The sequence below is a fragment of the Leucoraja erinacea genome, chromosome 4, assembly GCF_028641065.1.
Source record: "Leucoraja erinacea ecotype New England chromosome 4, Leri_hhj_1, whole genome shotgun sequence".
NCBI classification, from domain to species: domain Eukaryota; kingdom Metazoa; phylum Chordata; class Chondrichthyes; order Rajiformes; family Rajidae; genus Leucoraja; species Leucoraja erinaceus.
In genome coordinates, this window is record NC_073380.1 from 54,896,293 (window position 1) to 54,917,287 (window position 20,995).

At 42.4% G+C, this 20,995-nt stretch overlaps 1 protein-coding gene across 2 annotated transcripts in view; it reads right to left on the bottom strand.

The window, feature by feature from the left end:
- trappc8 (trafficking protein particle complex subunit 8) overlaps positions 1–20,995 on the bottom strand; it is a 115,831-nt gene that overhangs the window by 75,829 nt on the left and 19,007 nt on the right. Inside the window, exons 3-4 of one of the 2 annotated variants that reach the window (XM_055634312.1) lie at positions 11,951–12,034; positions 59–148 (exon numbers count right to left, since the gene is read on the bottom strand). In XM_055634312.1, the coding sequence (XP_055490287.1) occupies positions 59–148; positions 11,951–12,034 (174 nt within the window). The remainder of the gene's footprint in view (positions 1–58; positions 149–11,950; positions 12,035–20,995) is intronic. The other variant, XM_055634313.1, reaches the window with a different exon arrangement.

A 20,995-nucleotide genomic window follows, 5' to 3' on the forward strand; every position in this document is an offset into this window, starting at 1 on the left:
CATCGTACTTTGTCAAGATAAGCATATTAAGACCATGGGCAAATCAGGAAAAGGATACATGCCAAATAGTGATGCAGAAACTCATGGTCTGATGGAGGCATGGACTGGAAGAAATATTCTCTGTAGGCTTCAAACCAGGGAGTGGTAGCTAAAATATAGAATTTAGAAACAATTAAATATTCACAAACTATTTTAAAAATGCGGCCAAATGGATACCAAGATAAAACATTCATGCTGAACAAATAATTATATTACAAGCAAATTATTTTTTTACACAAAGTATTTTGCCTTGTGCTTTATGAAGCCCAAAGACCTTTCACATTGACTCCTCCACAGGCTGGTATTGAAGAGGACACTTGTTGCTAAAACAGGGTCTTCCAGATCAATGCAACTAACATGCTGCAGAGGAGTTTTGTTAGACATGAGGTGACCGCAAAACACATGGCATACTAGGATATTGGGGGGGGGGGGCAGATTTTAAGCAGTGATTTAAATGTGGATGGAGTTAGACGTTTCTAGATCTTAAGGTTGAGGCAGTTGAAGAGAGCCAGAGACAGAAGAGAGCAGGAATCCTTTAGACCATAGTCAATTGAAGGACTAAAGAAATGGGAAAAAATGGGATAGAATCATAGATTCATAGAGAATGGAAACAGGCCCTTTGGCCCAACTTGCCCATGCCGACCAAGATGCCCACATCACCACGTTTCACACATATCCCTCAAAACATTTCTTATCCATGAACATACCCAAATGTCCAGGACTCCATTTGCCAGATTCTTGCTCAGTCATTTAACCAATCTGTTGGTGGGCAAAAAAGTAACTACACAATGTAGGAGCAAAATGGAAAGGCCACACGGAGTTGCTGTTAGTAATGGGCAATTTATTAAACAGGAGCCAGCCAAAGCAGACCTCCCGGTGAGCACCAGTTGCTCGTTGTTTCAAACACCAACTCCGTGTGGCCTTTCCATTTTGCTCCTCCACTGTGTAGTTACTTTTTGCCCTCTTTACAACTTCGTTTTTGGGAACTACTTTAATGTCAAGAGCCAAGTCATTTATACAAATTGCAAGTTTGAAGAAGTGTTCCAACCTAAAACATTACCTATTTATTTTTTCCTGAGATGCTGCCTGACTCGCTCAGGTACTCCAGCATTTTTGGTCTATCTTCTATATAAATTGCAATACGAGAGACCCCAGCATCAGTACCACTCAATATACCTTGCTAACTAGAAAAATAGCCCTAATTCATTGTTTACTGCAAACCCTCTGTTACTTCCTACACCTTTTCTGCAATAACCTTTGAGCAAGCATTGTATGAAACTGCTTCTTGAATGCTCAGTATAGCCACCTGTTCCTCCTCTCAACAGTACCTTTTGTTTTAAAAGAGCAGTAAATTGCTCAGGCCATGTTGACTTTGCCTGATTGCCTTGAATTTTGAGGTGGCCTGCTTCAACATAACAGCTTAGTCATAATAGCCTTGCCCAAGAACCAAGTGCCCTAGCAATATAATAACCTCCAACATTTTGCCAATGACAAATGAGAAGGACTTTGCTTTGTGCTTTGCTTACTTGGCATCTTCTGCCATGTCAGCTATTGCATATCAGCAATTAAAACGCTAGCTGATAAATAATCCTGATATTTGTCTGTTTTCTAGCCCTTGTTACATAACACAGCAGGCTGCATCCAGATCTTTGATGGGTAGAAGGTTCACCATGACTTTGGCGGATGTTTGGCAGCTATCAAATACCTTAATGAGCACACAACCTACAAAATGCATCATAAGACATCCCATTGAAGCTGTGTCTCTGTTCCATCCTGCTGCACCATTTACTGAATAGTGAAAGGCCTGGATAGAATGGACCTGGAGAGGATGTTTGTGATTCTCTACAAATCCTTGTGATTGAGGCAGTGCAGCATAGGTTCACGAGTTTGATCCCTGGGATGGCGGGACTGTCATATGAGGAAAGATTGAAAAGACTGGGCTTGTATTCACTGGAGTTTAGAAAGATGAGGGGGATCTTAGAGAAACATATCAAATTATAAAAGGACTGGACAAGCTGGATGCAGGAAAAATGTTCCCAATGTTGGGTGAGTCCAGAACCAGGGGCCATAGTCTTAGAATAAAGGTGAGGTCATTTAAGACCGAGGTGAGAAAAAACTTTTTCACCCAGAGAGTTGTGAATTTATGGAATTCCCTGCCACAGAGGGCAGTGGAGGCCAAGTCACTGGATGGATTTAAGAGAGAGTTAGATAGAGCTCTAGGGGCTAGTAGAGTCAAGGGATATGGGGAGAAGGCAGGCGTGGGTTATTGATAGGGGACGATCAGCCATGATCACATTGAATGGCGGTGCTGGCTCGAAGTGCCGAATGGCCTCCTCCTGCACCTATTTTCTATGTTTCTCCTAGAGGGATAGTCTTGGACCAGAGGCCATAGCCACAGAATAAAAGAACGTAGAGAGGAATTTCGTTAGTCGGGGTGGTGAATCTGTGGAATTCATTGCCACAGACAGCAATGGTGGCCAAGTCATCGGGTATTTTTAAGGCAGTGATTGACAGATTCTTGATTAGCATGGGTGTCAAAGCTTATGGGGAGAAGACAGGTGAATGGGGTTGAGGGGAGAAGATAGATCAGCCATGATTGAATGGCAGAGTAGAATTGATGGGCCAAATGGCCTCATTCTGCTCCTATAATTTATGCAGATATGAAACATTGTACACATCATGTTGGTAATTTAAAGGGTCCACAATCTGCAGTTTCCCCAGTGACATCATGCTGAGAGCTGGCTTGAACCTCAGTGGATGAAATTGTGCAGGTGGACAGAAGTTTCCCAAAATTAGAGAATTCTAATTGTTATAAGAAATCAATTTGGTAATTGTTTTAAAAATCTAGAATATAAAAAACAAGCTTAAATAATTATAATTTTATCATACCACAATTTTAAGGGCAGTACAGTGGTGCAGCTCCTCTATGGCCATGAACTATCCTGGCATTATAAAACATTTATTTTTGAAGACTGAACTTTTTGATCATCTTAGTTTGCTAATTTCATGAAAGCTTCAAGCAGAAAACTGAATTCCCAAGTCAGTAAGATCTTCTTTACCTGGTTCAAACAGCTTCCGAGGAATGCCATTATTTACTTTGCATTTCCAAAAATGTGCCTTCATAATAACTGACCATCATAACTTCATTCAAGAATTATGTAGAACATGACATGAGCAATTTATACTTCAATGGTTTCGTAAGCTTCCAGTAAATGCAATTTTATATCAAATGGAAAAATTCTGAAAACAAATGCTGTTAGTTAATTTGAATTTATTTTATCATCAGTGTCTCTCAAAAAATAGACAAGTTAAAACTCTGGCAGTTCTTTGCAATTTAAGAACTGAGTTAAAGCACTTGTGACACTAAAGGAATTAACAATTGAAATACCAGCTGATAACTAATTCAGATATTTGCCCATTTTGGCAATTTATAATGTCTCGATTGACTATTTTACTTTGCCAGAAATTGCACTAGTGTGCAAAATAGATTTCCGTGAAAGAGGAAAATAGGAAATTTATTCCTTCCTATATGGATTTCCAGCTACTGTTCATCTCGTGTAGATGGGGCATCTTGGTCAACATGGACAAGTTGGACCGAAGAGCCTGTTTCTGTGTTGTATGACTGTGGCCATTTCTGGTGAAATTGTTTGTTCCATAACAATTCTATCAACATTTAATGCAAGAAAATGAAAAATGATTCTCTGTATCAAACTTAAGGTAGCAATAGATTTAAAATGCCAAATCACCTTGTACTTCCTATTTATTTTTTAGCAGTAAAATTATCAAAGACCTTTAAATTTATTTCACCTTGAAAGAGGAAGCATTTTTTCAGATTCTGGGCACAATACATTTTAAGTGGTGGGTATGAATGAAGTATTAATCTAATTTTTATTTTCTAAATTCAGTATCAACTTGTGCAGAAAAGCATTTCTGCAATAATAAACCAATTATATTAAATTAGGAAAGATTAGATTAATAATCCCAATTAAATAAATTGTTAATTCCATGGGGTATTTTAAAAATGCTTTATTTTTTTAGAAAGGGGATGGACTGAGTTAGTGGCAAGTGGAAAAGCAGTGCATTGCTTCAGTTATCCAGCCAATTGAAATCAGAATATCAGTAGCAATAATGCCTTCTGAATTATCCATCGTTGATCTGTTTTTCTTCCTACTCTGTACCTAATCAGTAACTGTGCACTGAAGATAGACAAATTGATGGAGTAACTCAGCAGGACAGACAGCATCTCAGGAGAGAAGGAATGGGTCACGTTTCGGGTCGACACCATTCTTCAGACTGAGTCAGGAGAGAGGGAGACAGACAGACATATGGAAGGGTAAGGATCTGAAATGAGAGATCAAATGGGACAAGGCTCCAGGAAAATGTAGAATAGATCATTGTTTGCTGAGGGGAAGCATGCAATCAGTAAAATTTAATCAATTACCCCAGCATTTTCTGTCTATCTTCAGAGTAAAGCAGCATCTGCAGTTCCTTCCTGCACAGTAACTGTACACTGTGGACAGCTTGATTGGCATTATGTATAGTCTTTCCGCAGACTGTATATCACGCAACAAAAGCCTTCCACTGTACTTTGGTACAGTACAATAACTACTATTAGGTGCAATTGAAAATAAAGCATTTATTTTGAAGAAGGGATTTGACCCGAAACATCACGCATTCCTTCTCTCCAGAGATGCTGTCTGTCCCGCTGAGAAACTTCAGCATTTTATATCTTTCTTCGGTTTAAACCAGCACCTGCAGCTCCTTCCTAAGCATTTATTTTTAATGTATACTGATGATACCTAGTTATACCTTGCCACTGTTTCTTTGATCTTCATTTGCTTTTATGCCAAAACTCTAATTTTACATAGAGAAAATAATCTAATTTTCTCGACATCTCTACTATCCTGTTTCCTGCTTGCTAAATATCAGAAAGGCCAGCTTATGAACCTATCATGTTTCCTTATTAAAATCTATTCAAAAACACGTTCCCTTTCCCCAGAAGTCTGCATAGAACCAGGAACTTTGATGGCTCACGTATCAGCCTTGCTGAGTTTGAGACTTCATATTAGAGGCGGCTCGGTGGCACACCAGTATTTGCTGCCTTACAAAACTTACAGCGCTGGAGACCAAGGTTTGATCCCGACTACAGGTGCTGTCTGTACGGTATGTGTACGTTCTCCCCATGACTACGTGGGTTTTCTCCGAGATCGTCGGTTTCCTCCCACACTCCAAAGACGTACAGGTTTGTAGGTTAATTGGCTTGGTACAAGTGTAAATTGCCCCTAGTATGTGCAAGACTTAATTTTATATTCCAATCCCCCCCCCCCCCCCCCGCCATCCCAATTTGTAATAACAGTACATGAAAACCATAATTACATCCATCTAAATTCACCTCACCAGCCTCTGCAATCCACACATCATTCCCTGACATTTCTTCTTCTTGGTTATGGCGTGCACAGCTTAAAGTTGTCGGACAACTTGTTCTACTTGATCTTATTTTGATTGTGCATGCCAGGTTGATTGCATTCATCGAAACAGGGCGGACCACGTGAAGGTTGCAATCTTCCACCCCCCCAGACGTTTCCATCACCATCAACATGATCCCACCATCAGTCACATCTTCCCATCCCCACAGAGACCAGTTTTCAAGAGGGAGTTAGATTTAGCTTTTAGAGCTAAAGAAATCAAGGGATATGGGAAAAAGCAGGAATGGGGTACTAATTTTAGATGATCAGCCATGATCATATTGAATGGCGGTGCTGACTCAAAAGGGCAGAATGGTCTACTCCTGCACCTATTTTTCAACATTTCTCAGAAACTCAATAGTTCACTCACCCCCATCTAAACTGCCCCCACTCCACGTGTTTTCTCCTCCAATCGCAGGGCAGGAGATGCAACAGCTGAACCTATACCTCCTCCCTCACCTCAAAACAAAATGTTAGTTGGAGGTCTTTTATGTGGGGGGTGGGGGAGGGAAGGGGGAAACTTTATTTCTTAGTCCCCTACCTGGTCGGAGAGGCGGCTTCCCTCCGAGCTGTTTCTTCGCCCCTTCCTCGGGGCCTACCATCGGACTGAAGTGGCGTTTCCTGTTGGGACCGGCCACAACTACAGCTTCGGCGGCGGCACCGCGCTGGGACACCATCACAGAGCAGGTGATGCCTTACCGGGTCGCCGTGCGGTAAGCTACAGAGGGCTGTGACCGCCGACTCCAACATCTGAGCAGCTGCGGCTGCGAGCGTCCAGCCGCGGGCAGTGCTGGATTTAAAACACCGCGGAGCCTGGGATCCGAGATCCCAGGCTCCAACCAGCGCGGCCTGTCGACTTCGGGTGCCGCAGTCTCCGTGGAGGGAGCGGCCGCTCCAGACATTTCCAAGCCGCCGAGGAGTGTTCACCCGACGTCAGAGTTCCAGCTTTCCGGCAAGGGGGCCTGAAAACATCGGACTGGCTGCGGAGGCCACAAATAGGCCCCAACCTCGGGTGTTTCACAGAGGAAGAGGACTGAACTTTCTGATGCCTTTCCCCACAGTGGAAATTTTTGATTCTGTTGTGAGGGGTCGTTCAAGTTGAATTCTATAATGTGTTGTGTCATTTTTCCTTATTTTAATTTTTTCTATGGATGTACGGAAACTTAATTATTTTATGTAAAGCACTTTGGTTTCAACGCGAGTTGATTTAAACGTGCTATAAAAATAAAATTTACTTACTTACTAACTACTTACTTACCTCCATTCCCCCCCCCCCCCCCCCCCCCCAATAATGTTTGGGACACATGGTTTCACGGGTGTTTTTAATTGCTCAGGTTTGTTAAATTCCTCCTTCATGCAGGTATAAGAGAGCTTTCAGCATCTAGTCTTTACTCCAATCTTTCCATTTCCTTTGGAAACTTTTATTGCTGTTTATCTACATGAGGATCAAAGTTGAGCCAATGAAAGTCAAAGAAGCCATTATGAGACTGAGAAACAAGATTAAAACTGTTCGAGACATCAGCCAAACCTTAGGCTTACCAAAATCAACTGTTTGGAACATTAATAAGAAGAAAGAGAGTACAGGTGAGCTGACTAATCGCAAAGGGACTGGCAGGCCAAGATCTCCACGGATGATGACAGAAGAATTCTCTCTATGATAAAGAAAACCCCCCAAACACCTGTCCGGCAGATCAGAAACACTCTTCAGGAGTCAAGTGAGCATTTGTCAATGACCACTGTCCGCAGAAGACTTCATGAACAGAAAAATTCAGAGGCTACACTGCAAGATGCAAGCCACTGGTTAGCCGCAAAAATAGGATGGCCAGGTCACAGTTTGCCAAGAAGTACGTAAAAGAGCAACTACAGTTCTGGAAAAAGGTCTTGTGGACAGATGTAACTTATATCAGAGTGGTGGCAAGAGCAAAGTATGGAACTGCCCAAGATCCAAAGCATACCATCTCATCTGTGAAACACAGTGGTGGGGGTGTTATGGCCTGGGCATGTATGGCTGCTGAGGGCACCAATCTTCTTCTCTTATCCATTTATCATCATTGATGATACAACTGCTAATTGTATTAGCATTATGAATTCCGAAGTGTATAGACACATCCTATTTGCTCAAGTTCAAACAAATGCCTCAAAACTCATTAACCAGCGGTTCATTCTACTCAAGACAATGATCCCAAACATACTGCTAAAGCAACAAAGGAATTTATCAAAGCTAAAAAATTGTCAATTCTTGAGTGGTCAAGTAAATCACCCGATCTGAACCCAATTGAGCATGCCTTTTATATGCTAAATGTGCTGTAGAAAAACTGAAGATGACTAGCCCTCAAAACAAGCATAAGCTAAATATGGCTGCAATCCAGGCCTCACAGAGCATCACCAGAGAAGACACCCAGCAACTGGTGATCCCTTGTGCTCCTTTGCAACTGACATTTGTCTGCCCATTTGTCAATCAAATTCACCCATCATTTGGTCCATTTTATTCCACCCCACCTTGTTCTCAGTTTCCTCTCCCCCACTACAATCAGTCTTAAGCGCCCCGACCCGAAGCATCACCGATCTACTCCCTCCACAGATGCTACCTTTACCCACCAAGTTAATCTTTTTGTTCAAGATTCCATTATCTGCAGTTCCTTGTGTCATTAATTGCTCAAGCTCTGTTCAAAAGTACTGCAGTTGCCAGGAAAAGTGTGGCTATTTGAATGCAAAGCATATGGATTAAATGGAATGGACAATAGAGAGACAAACTGCTTCGCACAGATGGAGAATATCAGTGTTCATACAAGCCTTCTGTCCCTTCATTAAAAACATATCCTCCCTTTTTCCTTTACCCACTCCTTTCAGTGTCACATAAATGCAACATTGCTGCTTGTTTTAACTATAGCTCTTGTAATAACTTCCACATTTTCATCTCTTCCTAGACATAGAAATGTCCCATGAGTACCCTGACATATTAGTAACCATATTTAAACCATAACTCAATTGCAGAGCCCATCAACTATTCAAAATCCATAAATTCATAAATCCATAATCTAATATCAACGTTTGGAACAGATGGACAGTAAAATGAAGCCAAATTATTTTTAGTTCCATTCCATCTCTCACATACAATGAGAACACCAGCCTGTATAGAACAATAACAGTTACTGAGCTGTTTGCAAACAGGCAGTACAGTGTGTTCCAAGAATAACCATCGAGTTGAAGGTGAAAAATAATCATATCACTATAATTGGACAAAATAGGGTACAGTGCAGACATACAGAGAAGGAGACAAATTCAGAAGTACTCACCAACTTTGTGTTTGTTCCCAGCATGAGATATGCCAATTCAAACTACAAAAAGACCGGGTCCAGATTTCAGTCAGAGCACTGAAAAATAGCTGTCGGCCCAACTCATCCATGCGGATCAATTTGCCTATCTATACAAATGTGTTTGCACCACACAAGCTCAACTCTTTCCTATCCATGTATCAGCACAAATATCTTTTCAATGTTGTTATTAAAACTGCCTCTGGCACTTCCTCTGGTAGCTTGCGTGATATATGGACCATCTTCTGGATAAAAGGTTGCCATTCAGGTTCCTATTAAATATTTTCCCACTCACCTTAAACCTACACCCTCTGGTTCTCACTGGGAAAAGACCTTGCATTCACCCTATCTATGCCTCTCCACAAGATTGCCCCTGTCTCTGAAAGCAAGGAATGAAGCTCTGATTAAGCTGCAGGGGTTTATCCAGCATTTCCTCCATTGTAATGCAGCCTATCACCAGGACATCCCATTAACATTCCCCAAGTTCCCTCGTATTCAAAGGTAGACACAAAATGCTGGAGTAACTCAGCGGGACAGGCTGCATCTCTGGAGAGAAGGAATGGGTGATGTTTCGGGTAGAGACCCTTCTTCAAACTGAAAATGGATAGAAGAAATTATTGTAACCAGATCAAATCCTGTTGAATTGGCAAGTTCCAATGATTATGCTGTATTAATAAATGGAGGTAAAATGTTTCTTAAATATTGTGAAAAGTAATAAAAGTGTCACTTCCTCTATCTCCTTTATTTTATTTTGAAATTTGGCATTAGGAAGTGGAGATCCCCACTTCTTATGCACTACAATACTGAGAACTAATTCCTGCACTCTGTGTAAGAAAGAACTGCAGATGAATGAATGGATAAGTTTATTGGCCAAGTATTCACATACAAGGAATTTGCCTTGCTGCCCCGCCCGCAAGTGACAACATGACATACATGTTGGAAAAATCGAAGGAAGACAAATATGCTGGAGGAACTCAGCGGGTGAGGCAGCATTTATGGAGAGAAGGAATAGGCAATGTTTCGGGTCGAGACCCTTCTTCGAACCGAAGAAGTCCTGCGTGGAGTTTGCAATTTCTCCCTGTGACCATATGAGTTTTCTCCAGGTGCGCCAGCTTCCTCCCACATCTCAAAGATGAGGGGGCTTGTAGGTTAATTGGCCTCTGGAAATTGCCCCTAGTGTGTCAGGAGTGCTGAATAAGAAAGAACAAATGTGAATGGCTGACGTTGATTTGGTGGCCAAAGGGCTCGTTTCCATGTTGCATCTCCAAATATAAAACAAAGCTTTTCAGTATCCCTCAGTGCACATAACAACAATAAACCTAATCTGTCCATTAGATCCTGAGGCAAAGACTGAACATAATGTGCATTCAAAAGGCATGGGACTTCAATATACAGCTGTGTCAAATTGAAACTCCAAGCATTGACAAAATAGTCCACCGTAAATCTAAAAGCACAACGCAAACATTGGAACAATTATCAATGTAGATAAAATCTATAAAATCTCCAGTCTATTGCACACACTGAGCAAATGCCTTCAATGTCAGAATAGTCTTGAAAGGTGTAATTCCATCCAAATAATTTGAGCTGCAAACATTTTGCGACAATGTACCACCAAACATGACACTCAAGTGGACTCAATGTGCTGGAGTAACTCAGCAAGTCAGGCAGCACCTCTGGAGAATATGGATAGATTGCGTTAGGGATAGGACAGTGGCACAACTTTAGAGTTCCTGCGTTACAGCGGCAGAGACCCAGGGGTTCATTCCTGACCATGGGTGCCATCTGTACAGAGTTCCCACTTTCTTCCTGTGACCACATGGGTTTCCTCCGGGTGCTCCGTTTTCTACCCACAGTCCAAAGATGTGCAGGTTTGTAGGTAAGTTGGCTTCTGTAAATTGTCCCCAGTGTGTAGGATATTGCTATGGTACGGGGAGATCGCTGATGTGCACAGACTCGGTGGGCCAAAGGGCATATTTCCATTCTGTATCTCTGAAAGTTTAAAGTTTTGAGTTGAGACTCTTCTTCAGACATTCTAGTGTCAGTTCTGAGTGAGCGCTGCATCAACAGAAGTGTGTTCTTTCAGATGCGACATTAAACCAAGGTCTCATTGGCCCTCTTCAGCAGAGGTAGGCAATTTGATTGTTCTTACAAAAGGGACTCTTGGAGATAAACACGGTCTGCTATACTTACCCTTGAACCAAGAACGCAAGAATTAATTAAGACATTAATAGAGCTCCATTTGTGATAGTTTATCGTCAGGAAAGTGTTCAGCGACATCACCTACATAAGAGCTGGCATAAACTACAAAAGCAATCTAAGGTGCTTCACAGCAACATCATTGAACATAAATATCAAGCTAAGTAATGACATTAGAGACAGAAGAAACTGCAGATGCTGGAATCTTGAGCAAAACAAAGTGCTGAAGGAATTCAGCGAGTCAAGCAATATCTGAGAAGGAAATGTATTGGCGACGATCTAGATCAGGACCCTTCTTCAGATTTTGATTCTGCAGACTCAGAACCTGATATTAGGACTGGTGGCTAAACGACTTGCGAAAACCTGGGGGAGGTGGAGTCAGGCAAGGCAGAATGCGGGAGGGGCGATGCTGCAGGGTCAGATGGAAAGAAAAGGTCTTAGGAGGAGAGAGAAAATGGATCCAGAAGGGTAGGTGGAGAAGATGATAAATGGAAGTACAAGAGTGGACGAGGAACACAAAAGTAATCGGGGCAGTGGTGAAGGAGAGGAGGGTACAATCAGATTATGAGTAGTCTATTCAATACCCTGCCATAACCAAGTAGAGGAAATGTACTGTTAAATCTGCAAATACTATTATGTTTGTATTGAGTTGGTCTTATTTTCCATCCACTCTTAACAGCTTTGATCTTTGCAACAAATAGCATGCAAACACAGCAAAGAAAACAAGATTTACGCATTTGACCCTGTAATCCTCCTTAGCCATTCAAGATGACGATGACTGCTTCAGCAACTTGTTTGCAATATAAAGGCCAAGAAAAACATCAGCAGTCAGAGAAGATGGAGAGCTACAAACTAGCAAAGTAATTTTAATGAAAGGAAGTGGAAAGGAATGAGAAGATAAGTAGCTGCAAAGCCCACACCAACTTAAAATAATACCTGCATGGAACTTGGACGAATTCAGCTGCGTCAAAGTGTCTTTCCAATTATTGTACCATGGAACACTAGCTTTAACTGAGCGATCTGATGGAAAACAGAAGACGATATTAATGACCCATCATCAGAGTTAAGAACTCATTTAATGTATGGAAAAGTCCAATATCAGGCTTTCTAAAACAACTTGGTGTTTCTAACAGAATTATGCTTGGAAAAACTAATTTTCAACTTCCAAATACATTTACATTCAAACTGTAGCAACCCAACCTAATCCACACAAATGTCCAGCTGATACAACCACCATTACTCTCAAGTGCTGCCTCACCAATTCAGCTTAGTGTCTACTTTGGTGTACTCAAATAGCAATTGACATTAAAAACAAATCACGAAAAAATTAAGGCGATTTTAAAAAGAAATCGGATTTAAAAGCAACAGGTAGGAAGAAATCTTGTAATTAACAACATTTCACAATGCACGTTTAAGCAGGCAGGCACGCTCAGTTGCACTTCGCATCTTCTGATGGTTAAGGTCTTCCTTCGGTGTGTTTTTTTTTAAAGTCTTCAGAACTGCATTTGAGTACAAATTTATTAAGGCTTCCATGGTATTGGCTTAATTTTATCCACACACCTCTATTATGTTCATGCCGTGAGGAGCGATAAAATAAATTAACCTGGGACTTAATCAGCCACATGACACCAGTCAAACTAAAAGATAAATCACAACCACAAAAACAACATCAAAAGCCTTCATTGGCTAAGTCATATAAAGGGGAACTATCAACTTTGAATGAAGCCTCACTGCATCTCAAGAATGAATGGGACAGGCAACCAGAATGTCACATCTGCCCTTGGAGACTGAACTGAGGTATTCTCCAATAGAGTCAGCTAATCAACACATTTCACCAATGCAGAAGCGACCATCCTATGACTAAAATAAATCGGAAGTGAAAATGAATTAATTCACCAGGAGAGTGTCAAGGTCCCTGAATGAAGAAAGGGGACAAAATGGCATGTCTTGCCTCTGATGGGATTGATGTACGATGAGATATTGCCTGTGGCTACAGGAGTTACTGGCAAGAACAGAAAAATACCACCCTTGCTCTGGGTGGGAGATGGCACGAAAACAGAAATGTAGGAAATGGAATGAATAAGATTGAGAACCCGATCGATAATGCTAGACGGAAAGCCAAAGTTGAGAGCATCTCAGGAGTATTGGGTGTGTGAATTCTCATCAGAAGAATGGATATGATGGAGCCACAGAAGCTGGAAGTGTGGAATTGAGAGTTTAAGTAAGTAGGGTCGAAGCAGTTGTAGTCAGGTATCAGGGTTCAATCCTGATTACAGGTGCTGTCTGCAAGGAGTTTGCATGTTCTCTGTGACCGTGTGAGTTTTCTCTGGGTGCTCCGGTTTCCTCTCACACTCCAAATAAGTACAGGCTTGAAGGTTAATTGGCTTCTGAAAATTGTCTCAAGTGTGTAGGAATGCTCTCATGCACAGGCTGATCGCTGGTCGGCACAGACCCGTTGGGTAGAAAGATCTGTTTCCGTGCTGTATCTCTAAAGTCTGAGGTCATAGGAACAGCACAGGAACAGGCTCTTCAACCTACAATATCTGTGCCGATCACAATGCCAAGATCAACCCTTATTGGCCTGCACATAATCCATATCCCTCCATTACGTATATATAAATGTGCCTATCTAAGTGTCATCCCTACTTTCATTCCTTGGCCTCAGAATGTTCAAAATTCTAATGTTAGCTTGAGGAACAGCACTTCATTTTCTGAATAGGCACCTTACAGCCATTGGGACTCAACTAGCCAATTCCATTGAAAGCACAAACTTCTGTAATATGAACTTAACCCTCATTACACAATTGTTTCCTGACCCCGAGTACATGTAGTCTGCAATATTGCCCGCCTATGTGGCACAAATATGTCAATTAATAAATTGGGGAACATTATTTGCAATACCTGGACCAAGTTGGTGATAACATGATTTTGCTCATGAATCACTTGTTACTTTGTAAATTGACAAGCAGAAAAATTACGGTATTGGATTTAAACAGTACTGTTTCCATGTAACCTCCAAGCAGTAATCTGACTCCACTGTTCCAAGAAGTCTAAATGTCAGTTTCACCACGGTTGGCTATTGAAATTGACATGCGATCTCTTCTATTGACACTTGTGCAATGATACACTATTCAACAAAGTAACAGAACATTGAGTATTTTCAACTTACAGTAAAAATACATGTATTACTATCTTTAGTTTTTGAAAATTCAAAGGGAAAAAAAATAACATTTAAAACTCCTCCAGACAAATTAGCCACAATTAACAAGCCTTACTGTGGGTCGAAAAGTCTCGAGCCCTAAGCCCTCCGTTGACATGATTGCCTTTATAACACTATTTTCCATGACAAAAGGTTTCTTAGCAACCATTACATTACCGAACTACCTGTACCTCCAGCAATTGTAGTGTTTTGTACCTCAGTTCCAGCATTTTCTTTACATTGTACTCATTCATTTAAAACGACTCCAGACAAATAAGCCACAATTAACAAGCCTTCATCGGTCTACCGCAACCAATGGCATCCACCATTTGTAGACTCTCTTGGTCACCTACCTATCACATACGATCCTCTTGTTCTCTCCCTGCCCCCACCTCCTTTGAAACTTTAGACAACCAAGGTGAAATTCAATTACCAGGCTCAAACTCATGAATGGTTTAATAGACTGAATGAGGAAAAACAGATTCCAGTGACAGAGGCATTGATAACCAAAGGTAAACAGAAGAGCAAAGCGTGGCACTGAGTAACTTTTATTTTAGACACTTTTAAGTTTGAGTTTAGTTTAAGTCCAAGTTCAGTTATTGTTATTGTTAATAATGAAAAGTTTTTGTTGTATTCTAACCAGTCAGCGGAAAGACAAAACATGATTACAAATCAAGTCAGTGTACAGATACAGGATAACTGCAATAACGTGAATAATGTTTTGTGCAAGATAAAGCCAGTAAAGTCCGATCAAAGATAGTCCGAAGCTCTCCAATGAGTTAGATAGTAGTTCAGTACTGTTCTCTAGTTGTTGGTAGTTCAGTTCAGTTTATTGTTACGTGTCCCAAAGTTCAGTGAAAATCTTTCATTGCGTGCTAACCAGTCAGTGGAAAGACAAGACATGATTACAATTGAGCCATTCACAGTGTACAAATATATAATGTTTAGTGCAAGTTAAAGCCAGTAAAGTACGATCAAAGATAGTCCAAGGTCATCAATGAGGTAGATTGTTGTTCATGACTGCTCTCTAATTGTGGTAGGATGGTTCCGTTGCCTGATACCATTGGGAATGTGTAAGAAGGAACTGTTGATGCTGGTTTAAACCGAAGATGGACACAAGAAGGGTCACGACCCAAAACGTCACCAATTCCTTTTCTCCAGGGATGCTGTCTGACAGCTGGGGATGCTTCGATAACAGCCTTATAACAGCTGGGAAGAAACTGCACCTGAATCTGGAGGTGTGCATTTTTACACTTCTATACTTTACTATGATGACCTACAATGCATTGTCTAAAGACTGGTGAAAGTTTGAAAAGTAACTCAGTGGGGAATTGGATAAATATTTGAAGGGCATAAAACTGGAAGGCTACAAGGAAAGATCAAGGAAGTGGGACTAGATGTATATCTTGCACAATGTACTCACCCTGGATTACTCACATTTTATTTGAAGGTCTTCCAGATTCAAGTTTTTCACAAGCAATCCAGCTCAAATAATAGTCACAGGCCCTCAGGCCCAACTTACCCGATGTCAACCAAGATACCCCCTTCTATACCAGTCCCAACTGCTAGCATTTGGCACATACCCCCCTAAACCTTTCCTATCCATCCACCTGTCCAAAGTGACACAAATCTGTGGAATTCTCCGCCACAGAAGGTAGTTGAGGCCAGTTCATTGGCTATATTTAAGGGGGAGTTAGATGTGGCCCTTGTGGCTAAAGGGATCAGGGGGTATGGAGAGAAGGCAGGGATGGGATACTGAGTTGGATGATCAGCCATGATCATATCAAATGGCGGTGCAGGCTCGAAGGGCCGAATGGCCTACTCCTGCACCTATTTTCTATGTTTCTATGTTTCTAACACACACACATGGGCAGACCTGCTGCCCCTGTAATCGGTAGGATTCGAACCAACGCAGGGAAACACCAATGGATTTTTAGTTCCACGCATTAACCGCTCAATCACGACTGCGGATGAATATCCATAAGGTTAATAATTACATTATATCACACTGAGAAAATTGTCCATTTTAAAGAATGTACATTTGTGTAAAACCACAGCCTGAAAATTCCTCCTCCAAATGGCATACGATCATTGCGATAGTGTCATCTTGATGAGTTTCTGCATTGCAGCATGTGACGTGTTCTTACAAAGGTGCTTGGGGATTAGATGCTGAATGAGATTTTCTCAAGGCAAAGCTCCTGTCCAATGCTTCTAACAATCGTCCAGACATTCTGATGTTTAATGCTGCTCTCGCATGTTACGTAATTTTCCTCAAAAATTGTGAAAACGGAAGTGAAATAAGCATGTATCAGAATGCCAATGAGGAAGCTTTGTGTTAAATGGTAAACAGTTTGCATTCATACAACAAAAACCTGCTTACACTGCCCTCCATAATGTTTGGGACAAAGACCCATCGTTTATTTATTTGCCTCTGTACTCCACAATTTTGAGATTTGTAATAGAAAAAAACTCACATTTGGTTAAAGTGCACATTGTCAGATGTTAATAAAGGCCATTTTTATACATTTAAACAAACATAATCATAATCATACTTTATTAGCCAAGATGTTTTGCAACATACGAGGAATTTGATTTGCCATAGTCATCATACCATTAAAAAGCAACAGAATACACAAAATACATTTTAACATAAACATCCACCACAGTGACTCCTCCACATTCCTCACTGTGATGGAAGGCGCAAAAAAGTTCAATCTCTCCCTTCTTTGTCCTCCAGCGGTTGGGGGCCTCTAACCTTCCGTTGACAGGACGATCTTACTCCCGTAGCCTGCGGTGGGACTCCTCGTCGAGGCGATCAAGCTCCTGCATCAGGGGGGAATCTCAGCTCTTCCATGCCTGGGCGATCTACCCCGGGTCGGCGCTCGTCGAAAGTCATGCCGCTTTCGGAGCTTCCCGACGTCCGTCTCTTATCCAAGACTGCGCGTTCCTTGATGTTAAAGTCTGCAGGCCGCAGTTGGAGCGTCGATCCCAGGCAAGGAATCAGCTCCATTGGTAAGATCACACCCCGCGGCGGGGATGAAAGTCAGTCCCGAGCAAGGACTCCAGCTTCACGATGTTAGGCTGCAGAGCAACCGAAGATACAATATCCGGAAAACAATCGCATCTCTGGCAAGGTAAGAGATTGAAAGAAAGTTTTTCCTCGACAACCCCCCCCCCCCCCCCCCCCCCCCACCCACAAACAAACCAGAGAACATTAACACATACTTTTTAAACACACTAAAAATAACAAAAAGTTGAAAAGGACAGACTGTAGGTGAGGCTGCCATCGAAGCGCCACCATGTAGAAATTACAGCAGTATTTATACATAGTCCCCCCCCCCTTCAGGGCACCATAATGTTTGGGACACACCAATGTCATGCAGATTAAAGTAGTCATGTTTTGTATTGTGTTGCATATCCTTTGCATGCAATGACTACCTGAAGTCTGCGATTCGTGGACATCACCAGTTGCTGGGTGTCTTCTCTGGTGATGCTCTGCCAGACCTGTATTGCAGCCACCTTTAGCTTATGCTTGTTTTGGGGGCTAGTCCCCTTCAGTTTTCTCATCAGCTCAATTGGGTTCATAACGAGTGATTGACTAGGCCACTCAAGAATTGACCATTTTTTTAGAAACATAGAAAATAGGTGCTGGAGGAGGCCATTTGGCCCTTCGAGCCAGCATCGCCATTGATTGTGGTTATGGCTGATCATCCACAATCCGTAACCCGTGCCTGCCTTCTCCCCATATCCCTTGATTCCGCTAGCCCTTGGAGCTCTATCTAACTCTCTTTTAAATTCATCCAGTGAATTGGCCTCTACTGCCTTCTGTAGCAGAGGATTTCACAAATTCACAACTCTCTGGGTGAAAAAGTTTTTCTCATCTTAGTTTTAAATGGCCTACCCTATCTTCTTAGACTGTGACACCTGGTTCTGGACTCCCAAAACATTGGGAACATTTTTCCAGCTTGTCCAGTCCTTTTATAATTTTATATGTTTCTCTAACATCCTTCTAAATTCCAGTGAATACAAGCCCAGTCATTCCAATCTTTCCTCATATGACAGTCCCGCCATCCCGGGAATTAACCTTGTGAACCTACGCTGCCCTGTCTCAATAGCAAGGATGTCCTTTCTCAAATTAGGAGACCAAAATTGCACATAATACTCCAGATGTGGTCTCACCAGGGCCCTGTACAACTGCAGAAGGACCTCGTTACTCCTATACTCAAATCATCTCATTATGAAGGCCAACTTTCTTCATTGCCTGCTGTACCTGTATGTTTACTTTCAGTGACTGGTGTACAAGGAGACCCAGGTCTCGCTGCACTTCCCTTTTTCCTAACCTGACCCATTGAGATAATAATCAGCCTCCTTGTTCTTGCTGCCAAAGTGCATAATCTCACATTCATCTACATCATACTGCATCTGCCATGAATCTGCCCACTCACTCAACCTGTCCAAGTCACCCTGCAACCTCCTAGCATCCTCTTTGCAGTTCACACTGCCACCCAGATTTGTGTCATCTGCAAATTTGTTGGTGTTACTTTTAATCCCATCATCTAAATCATTAATATATATTGTCAAGTTGCGGCCCTAGCAACGAGCCTTGCGGCACTCCATTCGCCACTGCCTGCCATTCTGACAGGGACCCGTTTATTCCTACTCTTTGTTTCCCATCTTGCTGGAGAATGAACTGCCAGCCAATGAATTTTGAGGCATTTGTTTGAACTTGAGCAGATAAGATGTGTCTATGCACTTCTGAATTAATTATGCTACTACCATCAGCAGTTGTATCATCAATGAAGATAAATGAGCCAGTCATACATGCCCAGGCCACAACACCCCCACCACTGTTTCACAGATGAGGTGGTATGTTTTGGATCTTGGGCAGTTGCTTCTCTCCTCCACACTTTGCTCTTGCCATCACTCTGATATAAATTAATCTTCATCTCATCTGTCCACAAGACTTTTTTCCAGAACTGTGATTTCTCTTTTAAGTACTTCTTGATAAACTGTAACCAGCCATCGTATTTTTGTGGCTAACCGATGGTTTGCAGTGTAGCCTGTGTATTTCTGTTCATGAAGTATTCTGTGGACAGCGGTCATTGACAATTCCACACCTGCCTCCTGAAGAGTGTTTCTGATCTGTCGGCCAAGTGTGTGGGGGGTTTTCTTTATTATAGAGATAATTCTTCTGTCATCGGCTGTGGAGGTCTTCCTTGTTTCTCACTCATAATGGCTTCTTTGACTTTCATTGGCACAACTTTGGTCCTCATATTGATATACAACAATAAAAGTTTCCAAAGGTGAAGGAAAGATTGGAGTAAAGACTAGGCGCTGAGAGCTCGTTTACACCTGCATTAAGGAGGCAATTAAACACACCTGAGCAATTACAAATGTCTGTGAAGCCATGTGTCCCAAATATTATGGTTCCCTGAAATGGGGGGTCTATGTACTCTACATGGTGAAATCAAAATGTATAAAAAATACCCTTTAATAAAATCTGACAATGTGCACTTTAACCACATGATTATTTTCCATTACAAATCTCAAATTGTGGAGTACAGAGGCAAATAAATAAATGATGGGTCCTTGTCCCAAACATTATGGAGGGCACTGTATTTCCTTCATATCCACCAATGAAAGTCACTCCAATGTTCAATTCAAAGCCTAATATTGCCAATATTCTTTTGTGAGGAATCTGACAAAACGCTAACTTGTATCGCACATTACACACCACTTCTCCTTGTTGAACTTCCTCCTTTCTCCTCCCCCCCCCCCACACACACACACACACACACACACACTTCAAACTCTCAATCCTCTTCACCTCTGTTCTTTACAAGATACAAGATACAAGATACAAGATACAAGATAGTTTTAATTGTCACGTGTGCCTAATGGCACAGTGAAATGAATTTCCATACAGCCATACATTAAAAATCAACAGGACACAACACACTATAGAGTTGACATAAAACATCCCCACACAGCAGAATCAAAGTTCCCCACTGTGTGGGAAGGCACCAAAGTCAGTCTCTTCCTCCTCTGTTCCCCGTGGTCAGGGTCTCCCCAAGCCCTCTGCAGTTGCCGCTACGGGCGGCCCGATGTTCAGGACCGCACGCCGGGGTATTAAAAGTCCGACGTCGGGGCTGCGGGACGTCCTCAGCGGCGTGGACACAGGGTCGGCCCCCTCCTACCGGAGTCTGCTGCTTCCGATGTCCGTAGGCCGCGCCGGGTGGAGACTGCTGCTGGAGGCCCTCTACAAGGCGCCCCAGGACTCCACGATGCCGTTCAGCGCCGCCCGCGTTGGAAGCTCTCCGCACCAGAGCTCCACGATGTTGGAGCAACGGCCCAACGCTCCGGAGCTCCAAACGGCGACCCAGGTAGGTATCGCCCGCTCCACGGTGACTCCAGCGCTGCGCCGCCGCTGTAGCAGCCCTGGTCCGGTTCCCGGTCCCCGGCAGGAAAGGCCGCTCCGGTCCAGCTGGTAGGCCGCGAGGTGGGGGGCGAGGACGCGACTCGGAGAAATAGTCGCGTCCCCGCCAGGAAGAGACTGGGAGACGGTTTCCCCCTTACCCTGCCCCCCTCCCCCACATAGAAAAGTTAAAGTTCCCCCTAACACAAAACTTTAGTCTAACTAAAAATAATAAAGACAGAAAAAACAGACAGGCAGTAGGCAGAGGCTGCTGCCAGCGCAGCGCCCCTAGTTTACATTCCACTCCAATAATGTTGAATGCTAAATCTTCGACTGTCTCACTCCCAAACTGGTTCCCAGTAAGCCT